The sequence below is a fragment of the Lupinus angustifolius genome, chromosome LG09 (assembly GCF_001865875.1).
Source record: "Lupinus angustifolius cultivar Tanjil chromosome LG09, LupAngTanjil_v1.0, whole genome shotgun sequence".
Taxonomy (NCBI): Eukaryota; Viridiplantae; Streptophyta; class Magnoliopsida; order Fabales; family Fabaceae; genus Lupinus; species Lupinus angustifolius.
The window spans coordinates 8,209,675-8,223,030 of record NC_032017.1 but is presented as its reverse complement, the minus strand read 5'-3'; the positions used below and the strand labels follow the sequence as shown (position 1 = coordinate 8,223,030).

Genomic DNA, 13,356 nt, shown 5'->3' with positions numbered 1-13,356 from the left:
AAAATAGGAAGAGATAAGTTTGTATTAACTATATTTACATTTCAATTCAACCACAAAATTGAGTTGACCATTTTCACTTCTTTCTTATTCTGAACGGACGGTGGTCATTGGTGCATTAGTTTATATTACACACCTATTACACATGACACAAAACATACGTAGTTGGAAAAAGGAACATGACAATCAAAGGAGTCAGAGAGCCACTGATTGGGGAGCAGAAAGAAAGCAAAGGACATCCATGGATGGTTTACTTCACTACATTTGTTGCAGTTTGTGGTTCTTATGAATTTGGAGCTTGCGTAAGTCTTTACTATATACTCTATATTTGACCAACATATATTTCTATGTTTCTATGTGAAATGATTATATTTGTGTTTTCAGGCTGGCTATTCATCTCCCACTCAATATGCTATCACTAATGATCTCAGTCTCTCTTTGAGAGAGGTAAGCCAGTTGTTATGAGATAGAATGAAAATGAGTTACAAACAGCTTACAGTAAAATGGAAACTAATGATCATTAACTTATTATGTACTCATAAAACATAGCCACTCCTACTCATGCTCATATAATTCGCTCATACCCATGCGTACCACAAACCATTTCATTAGTGGTTCTGAAACGCGGTGAGTTATGAATAAGGCATGACTTAGAAGAAGATAGCAAACGTATAACAGGAAGTGGCTAAGAGGAAGGGGTTGCTGCTACGGTAGACGTAGGGAAGAAAGCAAACCCTAATCCAATATTGGGCCTTTTTAGTTTTTAACATATTTTTATTCAAGTTGCCCATATAAAATTTACCTTTTTAGTTAGAAATGTGTGGTTTTATCATTTAAAAATGCTTATAAATTTATTTTAACCTATTTAATTATTTATAAAAAATGTAAATGAGCTTAAAAAATTAAAGTGTATCTACTAAAATAAAAAACATATTAACTATACTCTTAACATACAGTATATTTGATAGAATAGTGTACCATGTACCCAAAAAGCAACTATATATTATGTTTCTATGCTCCTATTCATGGACCTGATGTCATTGCTAGCCTTGGATTTGACATATTTTCTTTGCTTTTCACACGTTGCATGTTGCATGTATGCAGTATTCTTTGTTCGGCTCCATCTTGACTTTTGGTGCGATGATTGGTGCAATAACAAGTGGACCTATTTCTGATTTTGTTGGACGAAAAGGGGTAACTTGAGGGCTTTACAGTTGTTTTGTGATGAAAATCTAATTTGTTATTTTCATTTGGGGTATCTAAGGTGTTAAAAAAGCTTCTCTCTGAATATATATTATATATATATATATGCAGGCAATGAGAGTGTCGAGTGCTTTCTGTGCTATAGGATGGCTTGTTATTTATCTCTCTGAGGTTCTTACTGCAAACTTGTATGGTGTTTTTGCTATAACTACTGCTGCTCTCCGTGGATTATGACCTAATATAACCATTTGTTTTTCTTCCTTTTATAAAGGGTCCAGTAACTTTGGATACTGGGAGGCTAGCAACAGGATATGGAATGGGTGTTTTTTCTTATGTGGTGGGTTGTAGTTCTATTCTAAAATATCATAACCCTTCTTGATAAATGATATATCTCACTATATTTTAGACAATAGCAAGTTCAATTTAACAAAGTCTGAAGTGTATATTTTGATGGATTGTTATATAAGGTTCCTGTCTTCATAGCAGAAATTGCACCAAAAGATCTCCGAGGTGCACTGACTACCTTAAATCAGGTAGATTTTGAAGAAATGTAACACTTATTGAAACATTTGATATCACTGGACTCCAGATGTATATTTCTTTTCACCTTGTAGTTCATGATCGTTGCTGGAGTGTCTGTGGCATACATAATTGGAACCATACTTTCATGGAGGACTTTAGCTTTAACTGGTGAGTTTTATCCTCAAATTGATTCTAATTCCAATAAGACGAGGAAAGGGAGAAAAGATAAATTAAGAAAATAGGATGTATCTGTCAAAATTCAATCCAGATAAATTAGCTACAATGAAGTCTGTTTTAGATTTTTTTGTTTCACTTGAAGTTTCAAAAACTAGTTCCTAGTTGATTAGTTTATTAGTCAAACTAATTCAACCTAATGTCATTAAGAATTTCGATATAAATAATCAGCTTACATTTTCTCCTTTATTTTCAGTTGAATTACAAAATCAGCTATACCAAGAGTTGACAAATATTATTTGATATTTAACCATGTCAAGAGTTTGCATTTGCAGGCCTCATCCCCGCTGCTGTATTGCTTTTGGGTCTGTTTTTAATTCCGGAGTCTCCTAGATGGCTAGTAAGAATTGAAATGTCATATCCTTTCTTTTTAATGTGTTTATAAATGCTGTGATTTGCATAACATGGAGAGTACCAACTGAACAATGACTGCAGGCAAAGAGAGGACGCGAAAAAGATTTTGTGGCAGCACTGCAGATACTTCGTGGTATAGATGTTGATATATCTCAAGAGGCAAATGAAATTCAGGTTCCTATAATTTTGTGACTTTAAACACAAAGTGCTTCTAAATATAGTGAGATTAAGAGGGTGTATTTGTCACTGCCAAACAGGATTATATAACTACTTCAGACCGGCTTCCAAAATCCAACCTTCTAGAATTGTTTCAGAGAAGATATCTGCGCTCACTCACTGTAACTATACATCTCTCTACTACAACTTATAATCGGAAACTGCATTCTTTTCATCTTGTATAAAGCTACTTTAATTTAACTTCATTTTCTTTGAATGTGTGTTTGTTTGACTAACTTAATATATCAATGACCAGATTGGAGTAGGGCTTATGCTCTGCCAGCAATTAGGAGGAATCAACGGAGTTGTCTTTTATACCAGCAGTATTTTTGACCTCGCAGGTACTTTGAGAATTGCTCTAGTCGTGACTGTTATAGATTCTTGCACCGCACACTTTGCATTTAAGTTATAACTTATAACCCACTATTCCCACTGCCACACTTCTCATTGAAAACATGTTTGAAAACTTAGGATTTCCTTCTACCACTGGGACTATACTATATGCTTGCCTTCAGGTTCTTAATTCTAACTTTGGCAAGCTCTGATATTTGTTTCTTTTAAACAGACTAGGCATGATTTTTATTTTATTTTGCAGGTTGTGATCACAGGTCTTGGTGCAGCATTGATAGATAAAGCTGGCAGGAAGCCCCTGTTACTGGTAACTTCAAAACTTTCATCTGCTTTAAATATTTTGAGGAAATTCTATTTTGGATAATTGAATGTCATTATAGGTGCATTTAATATACATTTCTCTACTCCAATCCCCAAAATTGTATGACCATTTGGGGAAATTGAAATAATAGTACACCAACAATATTTTTTATCATTATCAGTGAAGGTAATATATTTTCTAAGAATTGATTGGGTTGGTAATAATTAACCTCTTATGGCTTGAGCAAATATGAAGTTATCCGAGGCTTCTTCTACTGTTTCTATAAGTCTTTGTTCCTCTTTTCCTTATTCTTTTCTTTTTTGTATTGTTCATTTTTATGTTCTGTTTAGGTCTCTGGATCGGGTTTGGTCACTGGTTGTATACTTACAGCAGTTGCATTCTATCTTAAGGTGCATCCCAACTAAAAACCTTCCACCTTCAAGTTTTTAATCCTGATATTTATATAAAACTGATAGATATGATTGTGTGAAACAGGTTCAACAGGTGAGTATGGGGTCAGTTCCAGCACTTGCTTTAACTGGCATACTGGTATGGTCATTACCCTTTCCTTTATGATGTTATTTTCTTGCATGTGTTGTGTTTCACAAATATTAACTCATTCTCCATCTCATATACATTTTATGACTTTATCTCTTTTTGTGATATTAGGTCTACATAGGATCATTTTCAATTGGAATGGGAGCTATTCCATGGGTTGTGATGTCCGAGGTATGCAACCCCCACTAACACTGCCAAATGTTGATCCCAAAATTCAGTGCAAATAACACAATTTCTATCAAAATCACTGCTTAAATATTGCTGCTTTCTGTCGCAGATATTTCCTATCAATATTAAAGGACAGGCAGGAAGCATAGCCACATTAGTGAACTGGTTTGGTGCATGGTTATGCTCTTATACTTTCAACTTTCTAATGAGCTGGAGCTCCTATGGTAAATAATACTTATAACTTTTCAGTTATGTTTTATTTACAGGAGTGATGATCAGCATAATTATATGATAACAAGTTTACCAACTGTGAATAATAATGGAATGGAAAAATTCACTTGTTGTTATGTTTTTCAGGTACCTTCATTCTTTATGCTGCAATCAACGTACTAGCCATATTATTTATAGTTGTGGCAGTGCCAGAAACCAAGGGGAAAAGCCTGGAACAATTACAAGCAGCCATTAGTGCATAGGGAGCAGGAGTTTTGCAGTGTGTGCGGAAAAAATATAAGGAGCAGGCTGATGATCGAATTAGTAGCCATTATAATTTATGATTTGTTGAAGGGTGAGAGCATTAGTGCAATGGTAGAGTTGTTACTTAACGACCAATAGGTAATAAGTTCAAATCTTTGAAACATATTCTTTACTTTTGGGATGTGAGTTTTGTGCACTATACCGCCCATTTTCCAATTTGTTGGCTTCTGTATTATTGTTGAATATGTTCTCAATGTTTATTATAGTTCACATCAGTTGGAATAAACTCCAAGGAAGCAGTATTGAATTTTCACTTTAGTATAAAATTCACATTGTCTGTATGATTTGTTGTTTGCTTGGTGCTCCTAAAAAATTAATAATAATGCATAATGGCATTAACTAATTCACGAGCCTAATTCAAGTCCCCAGGGCTAGTGCCCCAAAAGGCCGAAAGTCTACTACCACTTGTAATGTTCAAGAGGCCGAATGATGATTTTAATTTTTCAATTCATCTTACTCGATCTTAAATGTTGGTTGAATCTTTTTCTGAACCTAAACTCGGTCTTAGATATGAAGCTTGATAAGGGCAGGACTAAGCCCCCAATTACACAGGTATATGTTAGGAGAAGTAAAAAAGGGACTTAAAGGGAAGTTACGAAAGTCAGTTAGGAGTAGTTATTCCAGTTGAAGGTAGTTAGTTAAGAATAGTATAAATAGACAGAGGTGGGTTTGTAATAGGCAGGTTTTAGAAAGTACAGGAAAGGGGAGTAACAGAATTGGAGCAATTCAGTTACTTGGGGGGTTTCCAATTACTGGTATCTAGAGATTTTGCAAGATAGATTTCAATGAATAATACTTCAGATTCAAGATCGAAATTGACCTTGAATCTATAGTTCTTTATTGATTAAGAAGAAGAAGAAGATTACGAGTAATTGGAAACCCCCCAAGTAACTGAATTGCTCCAATTCTGTTACTCCCCTTTCCTGTACTTTCTAAAACCTGCCTATTACAAACCCACTCTTGTCTATTTATACTATTCTTAACTAACTACATTCAACTAGAATAACTACTCCTAACTGACTTCCGTAACTTCCCTTTAAGTCCCTTTTTTACTTCTCCTAACATATACCTGTGTAATTGGGGGCTTAGTCCTGCCCTTATCAATACCCCCCCTAAACCCACCTTGTCCTCAAGGGGAAAAGTGGGAAATTTCTCCTGGATGCTAGCAACAGACTCCCATGTGTTGTTATCTGCTGATAATGTAGCCCACTTAACTAACACCTCTATTACTCCTTGCTGATTTTCCCGAACTTCCACCACCTCTTCTGGTTGCACCTCTAACACGTACTCATCATTTAACATTGTTGGAAGAGGTTGAGGTTGCTGACTTGGCTTGATTGCTCTTTTTAATAAAGAAACATGGAAAACTGGGTGGATCTTAGCATGTTCAGGCAGTTCTAGTTTATATGCTACAGATCCCACCTTGCTGATAATTTTGTAGGGCCCGTAATACCTTGGTGCTAGTTTAGCACAAGGCCTCGAGGCTAAGGACTTCAATTTATAGGGTTGTATCTTCAAAAACACCTAATCCCCTAGCTGAAATTCCACCATCCTCCTATGTTTATCCGCATGTTTCTTCATCTGTTCCTGCGCCTTGACCATATTGTGTTTTAACTCCTCCAAAATGGTATCCCTGCTCTGCAATAATTGGTTGACTTCTTCTGCTTTAGAAGGAAATTCAGCCGCCTTTAAGAGTATAGGCGGATCCCTCCCGTATAATGCCTTGAAAGGTGTCATCCCAATAGAGCAATGATAATTGGTGTTGTACCAGAACTCTGCCCAAGCTAATCACCGTCCCCACTTCTTGGGTTTTGGCCCGATAAAGCATCGTAAATACCCTTCAACACACCGGTTTACTACTTCTGTTTGACCATCCGTTTGAGGATGGTAGGAAGTACTTAGCTTCAATTGTGTTCCTGCCACCCGAAACAGTTCCTTCCAAAATGTACTTAGGAAAATCGGGTCTCTGTCCGAAATAATAGCTGCTGGAAATCCGTGTAATTTCACGACTTCCTTAAGAAATAAATTGGCAACATCCTTTGCTGAAAACGAATGACAAAGGGCATAGAAATGAGCATATTTAGACAATCGATCCACCACTACCATGATAGTATCCTTCCCCTCACTCTTAGGTAACCCACCCACAAAATCCATAGATACTTCTATCCATACCTGCGTAGGTATTGGAAGTGGTTGCAATAAACCCCCTGGTGTGAGAGTGGAATGTTTATATCTTTGACAAACGTCACAACATTCCACATATTTCTTAATATCACTCTTCATACCCCACCAATATACAAAACTGGCCACCCGTTTGTAAGTTCGGAAATACCCCGAATGACCCCCTATAGGAGATTCATGGCACTCTTTCAAGATTAATGGAATCCTGCTGGAATTTCGGGCCAAGACTAACTTGCCTTGATGCATTAGTAATCCATTCTTGAATTCAAAATCTCTGTGCGACTCTAGGGCTATGATGAGGTCTCGGATCATCTCCTGCCACTTGGGGTCCTTCTCAACTTCGTGTGTCCAACTATCAATATCAACCTTGTTGACTAATGAGATAGCATACATACTCCTTCGCGACAAGGCATCGACTACACAGTTCAATTTTTCAGGTTTGTATTGCACTTCAAAATCCATCCCAATGAGTTTTACTGTCCACTTGAATTGCTCTTCTGAAAACAATCTCTGGTCATTAAGAAACTTGAGACTTTTCTGATCTGTTCTGACTATAAAGTGCCTCCCCAACAAGTAATGCCTCCATCGTTGTACTGCTTGTATTAAAGCCATTAATTCCCTCTCATACACTGACTTTTGTTGAGCTTTTAATGATAGACTTTTGCTCCAAAATGCTAGAGGTCAACCTTCTTGCATGAGTACAGCCCCTAACCCCTTACTAGAGGCATCAGTCTCAACAATAAAAACCTTAGAGAAATCAGGTACCGCTAACTTGGGCAAATCAATCATAGCTTCCTTGAGAGTGTCAAATGCTATAGTGGCTTGATCATCCCATTTGAATCCGTCCTTCTTCAATAGTTCAGTGAGAGGTCTAGCCTTTTTGCCATACTCTTTCACAAACTTCCTGTAATACCCCGTGAGACCAAGGAAGTCCCTTAATCCCTTGATATCTCATGGAACTGGCCATGACAACATTGCTTCAACCTTAGCCGGATCAGCCTCTACCCCTTCCTCCGATACAATATGCCCCAAGTATTCCAATCTGTTTTGGCCAAACGTGCATTTTTTTTGGGTTAGCCTTGAGAAAGTTTAACTGCAGTGCCCTTAAAACCTGCATAAGGTGACCAATATATCATCAAAAAATACTAATACAAATTTCCTTAGAAAAGGTTTTAGGACCTCATTCATCAAAGCTTGAAAAGTAGAGGGTGCATATGTCAATCCAAAGGGCATTACTACAAATTCATAGTGCCCTTCATGTGTCCTAAAAGCAATTTTTTCAATGTCTTGTTCCTTCATTCTTATTTGATGGTAACCTGATTTGAGATCAAGTTTTGAAAAAAAATTTGCCCCTCCTAACTCATCCAGCAATTCATCAATAATAGGGATAGGAAATTTATTGGCAATAGTGATCTTATTAAGTGCCATATAATCAACACAAAATCTCCACCCCCCATCTTTTTTTTACTAAGATTACAGGACTAGAGTAAGGACTTACACTAGGGCGTATGACTTCACCTTGCAACATTTCCAGTACCAATTTTTCGATCTCATTCTTCTGGTAATGTGGGTATTTGTAAGGTCTAATGTTGGGTATATCCACCCCATCTTTGAGATGAATAGCATGATCCGACCCAAAATCTCAATCAGGCTAACCTTTGAACCTGACCCTGGATGTGATTAAATATAATGCATATCATTTTATATAAAGTTTTTTAATATTACTTATTATTATGGACATATAATTTGGTATATAAAATGTTATATGTATATATATTGTTAATTATTAATCAATGATACTTTTGACTAAGAGATATCATTATTATGTACACATTTACATAAACACATATACACAAACATGACAAATTAGTGACTATGAGTCGGATCGAGTTGGATCATGTTTGTCTCTTACCTATTCCTAAATATTGATTGTATCTAATTTTTGAATCGAACTCAGTCCTAAACTCAATAAAACCCGACCATATTCAAACTCAATTATGATCAGGTCAAACTAAATGAGCAGATAGGTGATAAGTTGTGCAATGTGCTTAGGTGCTAATTAGCAAGACAATCAACAACAATCGGAAAATGTGATATGTGAATATTAGTATACAACTTAATTACTTGTCAAAGCGCTTATGATTTTGTGACTAAACCTTTCTATTAAGTATTAAGAGGCAAGATGAGGGGGAATTAATACTCACATGTATTTGCAATATAGTAGATAGTGTCTTTTATCATAAAGGTATTTTAGATGGTTTGAAATATTGTATTATATTAGTGGATTCAAATGATAAGATGGTAAACCAACCCCGATATAGTATGTTAATTATAATGGATATGCAATTAAATTGACTAAATTAAAAAATTCTAGTCAATTTTATTCTACTAGTTAAAATTGGTTTGGGCATGAAAAAAATCATATTTTCAAATTTAGACATTATGAGTTTAAACTTTGAGCTAATAGTTATTTGTGACATGATCAACTATTGAACCATTTGAATAATTGAATTATATAATGTAAATAATAATATTTATAATTATAAACTTATTATAATATATAGTTTAACCAATATCGGTATCACTTAAACCATTGTATCACTAGTTTTGATAAGGCAAAATTACAATTTTTATTCATATGATTTTTATTTTACCAATTTAGATACTTGAAAATCAATTTCAGACTTATAACATTGATATATGTAGTAGTATTAATTTTGTTTTTTCGAAAGGAATCAATAATCTTATAGAGAAGTTGGTTGAAAGTGGAAGGTACATTCTTTATCTATTAATTTATATTGTTTTGAAATTAACAATAATTTTACTTATTGTCACAACAACGGTAAAGTCATATCAACTATAAAGATTGTGAAAAATAGGTTGTGTATCGAATTAGAGATGCATGGTTGAATACGTGTCTAATGAGTTACATTTAGTGAAAAATGTTCAATAACATTGACAATGATTTGATCATTCAAAAATGTAAAAATATTGAGTCACGCAGAGATTAATTATGAAACATATAACTTATTTGATTAGATATATTTAAATTTATAATTTTGACATTGATATTTTCTTCTAACATTTATTATTCAAAATTTTAACATATATTATAAAGTGTATTAATAATATTCATATTTCCGACTGAAATGTACTTGATTTGAAAAATATTATTTAAGATTATAAGTTTACATTTCTATTTATAAAAAAATAACATATATAATTTATAAATTAATTATTAATAAATAAAGAATTAAGTTATGCCATATATCATTTTTTTTATAAATAAAAAGATTATTAGGAAAATTAAATAGGAGAATATATAATTTTTATTTTATAAAGTGTGTTATTAGAAGAAGCAAGTAAAGAAAATGATTGAAGTCTGTCTCAAGCGGAATGGAAATTGTATATTTGTATTGGTGGTGTCATGTGGCTCTATTATATTATATCCTTTATACCCTTTATACCCTTTATATCCTTTATATCCTCTCTGCCTCACATTTCTTATCTAACTATCTCACCTCATCCATCCAGTTTGTCAATAATGATGAACACTTTGATGATCTCACCACTCCCTTCTTCTTTCATCTCTCACAGACCAAAATTGTATTACTACTTGAATTCAACAACTTCCATTTCAATAAGAAGTGCCACTTCAGATGAACACACTCCAATTTCATTTGATGTTGATGTTGATGTTGATGAGGAAGTATCTAAAACTTCCACTTCCACTTTGACCTCCACTACCACTACCACTTCCACTTCCTCTGCTCCTCTGCTTAAAAAGGTTGCTCAGAAGACTGCTTCTACCTTTGCACCAAGGCCTTCCACTGCTTCTAAAAACCCTGCTGTTCCTGGCTCTACCTTGTACACTGTTTTTGAGGTTCAAGCCTATGCTTCTATGCTCTTTGGTGGAGCTTTGTCTTTCAATCTCATTTTCCCCTCTGACCAACCTGACATTTGGAGATTAATGGGAATGTGGTCTATTTGGATGTTCAGTAAGATTTCAACTTTCATTCATTCTTCTCTTTCTCTCTCACACTCTTATCATTGTTTAATTATAATAATAATATATGCATGATGCAGCAATTCCTTCATTGAGAGCTCGAGATTGCTCAAAGAATGAGAAAGAAGCACTCAACTATCTGTTTCTCCTAATCCCACTCCTCAATGTTACAATACCTTTCTTTTTCAAGTCATTTCCTCTTGTTTGGTCAACAGATATCATTGCCTTCTTTGCCATGTACGCCTGGAAGGTACATATTAATTCTCTATGTCCACTTTCACTTATCAACATGTTATTACCTATTTTATTATTTATTCTCTCTTTTGCATTTTGCAGTTTGGATGGCTTCACAGAACAGACTAGAGAGGGAACCCACAACTACTACCATGGATAGGACCAACTTTTCCTTTTATCAAATCATATATATAGCCTATGCTCTTTAAACGTTTTGCATCTTCTTATTTTCTCATTTCCCCTTCACTCAAATTCCACCAATTTTATCAACAATTACTTTATCATACCACTCAATATACACTGTCTGTTCATACTAAGTGCCTCACTCTTGTGTACAAAATAAGTTTTCCTATTTATATTGTGAGTACCAATTTTGATGATGGATGAAAATCATGTAAATAACCGGAGAGTAGAGAATTAAAATTGAGAAATCTTTATTATTATATATGCTCCACCTTTCATGTTAGGAAAGTTACAATACCATTTTTTAATATTTCGATTGCTAGCTCTATGCCAAAGCAATTCTAATCAAAACTGAATGTAGCTTGTAGGCTGCCATTTAAAACCTACTTAAAGTCTTTCATTAATCATGTACAGAGCTAATTATTTTTAGAGTATAAATATATTTTTGTTTTTTTAATTTTTTTTGCATATACTAGATTGATTCTTGAAAATTTGATCATAAAAAATATCAAATGTAATTAAATTAATTACTTTTAACAGTTTTTATGACTTTTGACAAAAACTATATTAACTTACATTTCACGATATTTGGATATAATTTACGTTTTTTTGTGGGAGATCAAATTAGTATGTAAGGAAAATTATATAAGCAACAAATCCTTAGAACCGTTTATACATTTTGTAATGAAACAAAATGAGTTCTTTTTATCATTTTTGTTTTTGCTTCCCTTTGTACTACTTGTCACCCATCATCACAACTCAATTAAAGAACTAAAATTTGGTTTTGGTTGGACAAATCAATAAGTTCTATATCCCTTTATCACTTTCATGAACTCACTCGATGGCATCCTATAACAAAAAAGTAGGAAAAAAGTGAATTGTTATCTCAAATATGTTCAAAATGTAATAATCGTATAATGTAAAAAATATTTGAATAACAAAAATAATCTTTTTTTATTTTTTATTTTTTAGTAATGACATTTTAATACAATAAATACATCAATTCTACTGTATTTACAATATTGCAAGTTGTTTTTTTATATAAATTAATATTTTTTATTTGTTACCCTATATTTGACCACCTCTAATAAGTTTTAAGACAATAATAATAAAATAGCAATCCATGCACTATTATTTCTTGTTTTTAGTGTTCTATCTTTATCTTTAGTGATAATAGTGAAAGAGAAGAGAGGATTCAACCTTTATTTAGCACACAAAAGATTTCCACGAATATGACATAGAGACATAATAACAAAAAAAACTTGAGATAGAGAATCTGTGTTAAAAAACGCCTAGCTATGTCATCATCCTATTTGTTTCCCTTAATTCTGAATTTATTTGCCTTAGCTTACATTAACTTACACCTTTATTAAATTGTTGAATAGAACATACAGTAAATATTTACCAGGATGGTTCCCAATTTCAAGAGGATATTAAAGGAAATATAGAAGAAACAAATAACATATCTACTTAGCTTGCGGCATGGTATAACCTTATTTTTATCCACTCCACTCAACAATGAATTTTAGATGAAGCATAACAACACTTGGAACAATACTATTAATGAAGATCTTAGCCTCTTTTGAAGGAAGTAGTAGTAGTAGTGTTCCCAATATTGGATGTAGTTCTTAACTTGTTCTTAGCATGCTGAATGAAATCTGAAAATTGGTCGTTTTGGTTATTATGATTCTTTTCCATGTTGTTAATAGTAGTAGTAGCATTGTTATGTCCCTTGCCAACATTATTTGAGTTGTTATGTCCCTTAGCACGTTGAATGTACTCAGTGAAAGTGTCATTAATATCAATTGATTTCCTCTTAACTTGTTGCTCTGAGTGCTGCACCCCAACATCACGAGGTGGTTCAGCTTCAACTACCTTGTTACCCACTTTATCTTCTCTTTCTGATATTATTATTCCAATATGTGACATTGTTGTTCTTGGAGTATTTGTGTAATCAAACATGATGGGGATTGCTCCTCCTCTTTCTGGATTATCATCTTCATGAGTGTTCTTTGTTAGATGAGTAGTAACCAAAGAAGTTTCAAAGTTTGAATGAGGAGTAGTGATGATCACAGACCTAGGTTCTCGCTGGTAGAAGTATTGCTTGATGCCATGAAAATTTGTTGTAAGTGCTTCACGAAATTTTCTGCATATAGAGAACCTGCTTAAGGGGGTTTTGTTGTTCTTTTCCATGGAATTATTAGTACAGTGATCCAAGGGTATGGGTATAGGTATAGGGTTTAGGCACAACACTACACAAGTGCAAATTGTAAGAGCTACGACTATGAGAAGGTGGTTTTATAGTATATATATA

At 33.9% G+C, this 13,356-nt stretch overlaps 4 protein-coding genes across 7 annotated transcripts; 2 read left to right on the top strand and 2 right to left on the bottom strand.

Annotated features, from left to right (window-relative positions):
• LOC109357126 (sugar transporter ERD6-like 7) lies at positions 1–4,506 on the top strand. 2 transcript variants are annotated; one of them, XM_019600866.1, is made up of 19 exons: positions 1–299; positions 382–444; positions 1,102–1,191; positions 1,312–1,371; positions 1,472–1,537; positions 1,668–1,733; positions 1,815–1,890; positions 2,232–2,296; positions 2,392–2,484; positions 2,568–2,648; positions 2,783–2,867; positions 2,998–3,041; positions 3,122–3,184; positions 3,529–3,588; positions 3,674–3,727; positions 3,848–3,907; positions 4,014–4,128; positions 4,262–4,378; positions 4,417–4,506. In XM_019600866.1, exons 1-18 carry the CDS (start codon positions 177–179, stop codon positions 4,375–4,377), a joined length of 1,380 nt encoding a protein of 459 aa, XP_019456411.1. In that variant the 5' UTR covers positions 1–176; the 3' UTR covers position 4,378; positions 4,417–4,506. The 2 variants fall into 2 exon arrangements, with proteins under 2 accessions (XP_019456411.1, XP_019456410.1); XM_019600865.1 differs by lacking the exon at positions 4,417–4,506 and having other exon boundaries at positions 4,262–4,402.
• On the bottom strand, positions 7,301–7,918 carry LOC109356212 (uncharacterized mitochondrial protein AtMg00860-like). Its single transcript, XM_019599545.1, has 3 exons — positions 7,799–7,918; positions 7,677–7,730; positions 7,301–7,561 (listed from the first exon to the last, which is right to left on the bottom strand). Exons 1-3 carry the CDS (start codon positions 7,916–7,918, stop codon positions 7,301–7,303), a joined length of 435 nt encoding a protein of 144 aa, XP_019455090.1.
• LOC109355860 lies at positions 10,113–11,337 on the top strand. 2 transcript variants are annotated; one of them, XM_019599111.1, is made up of 4 exons: positions 10,113–10,341; positions 10,372–10,617; positions 10,706–10,875; positions 10,962–11,337. In XM_019599111.1, the coding sequence occupies exons 1-4, from the start codon at positions 10,164–10,166 to the stop codon at positions 10,986–10,988; spliced, it is 621 nt and encodes a 206-aa protein (XP_019454656.1). In that variant the 5' UTR covers positions 10,113–10,163; the 3' UTR covers positions 10,989–11,337. The 2 variants fall into 2 exon arrangements, with proteins under 2 accessions (XP_019454656.1, XP_019454654.1); XM_019599109.1 differs by having other exon boundaries at positions 10,113–10,617.
• On the bottom strand, positions 12,350–13,309 carry LOC109356373 (probable WRKY transcription factor protein 1). 2 transcript variants are annotated; one of them, XM_019599700.1, is made up of 2 exons: positions 12,931–13,309; positions 12,350–12,888 (listed from the first exon to the last, which is right to left on the bottom strand). In XM_019599700.1, the coding sequence occupies exons 1-2, from the start codon at positions 13,233–13,235 to the stop codon at positions 12,615–12,617; spliced, it is 579 nt and encodes a 192-aa protein (XP_019455245.1). In that variant the 5' UTR covers positions 13,236–13,309; the 3' UTR covers positions 12,350–12,614. The 2 variants fall into 2 exon arrangements, with proteins under 2 accessions (XP_019455245.1, XP_019455244.1); XM_019599699.1 differs by having other exon boundaries at positions 12,351–12,516; positions 12,584–13,308.

Bases quoted from the DNA above. Each gene is read 5' to 3' on its own strand.
- LOC109357126 (XM_019600866.1), top strand. From the start codon at position 177: ATGACAATCAAAGGAGTCAGAGAGCCACTGATTGGGGAGCAGAAAGAA. The intron at 300-381 runs GTAAGTCTTTAC...TTGTGTTTTCAG, and splicing joins CTTATGAATTTGGAGCTTGC to GCTGGCTATTCATCTCCCAC. The intron at 2,649-2,782 runs GTAACTATACAT...ATCAATGACCAG, and splicing joins GATATCTGCGCTCACTCACT to ATTGGAGTAGGGCTTATGCT.
- LOC109356212 (XM_019599545.1), bottom strand. From the start codon at position 7,918: ATGAAGGAACAAGACATTGAAAAAATTGCTTTTAGGACACATGAAGGG. The intron at 7,731-7,798 runs GTCCTAAAACCT...CACCTTATGCAG, and splicing joins TTCAAGCTTTGATGAATGAG to GTTTTAAGGGCACTGCAGTT. The intron at 7,562-7,676 runs GTTTGGCCAAAA...TGAGATATCAAG, and splicing joins CTAACCCAAAAAAAATGCAC to GGATTAAGGGACTTCCTTGG.
- LOC109355860 (XM_019599109.1), top strand. From the start codon at position 10,164: ATGATGAACACTTTGATGATCTCACCACTCCCTTCTTCTTTCATCTCT. The intron at 10,618-10,705 runs GTAAGATTTCAA...TGCATGATGCAG, and splicing joins GTGGTCTATTTGGATGTTCA to CAATTCCTTCATTGAGAGCT. The intron at 10,876-10,961 runs GTACATATTAAT...TGCATTTTGCAG, and splicing joins TTGCCATGTACGCCTGGAAG to TTTGGATGGCTTCACAGAAC.
- LOC109356373 (XM_019599699.1), bottom strand. From the start codon at position 13,235: ATGGAAAAGAACAACAAAACCCCCTTAAGCAGGTTCTCTATATGCAGA.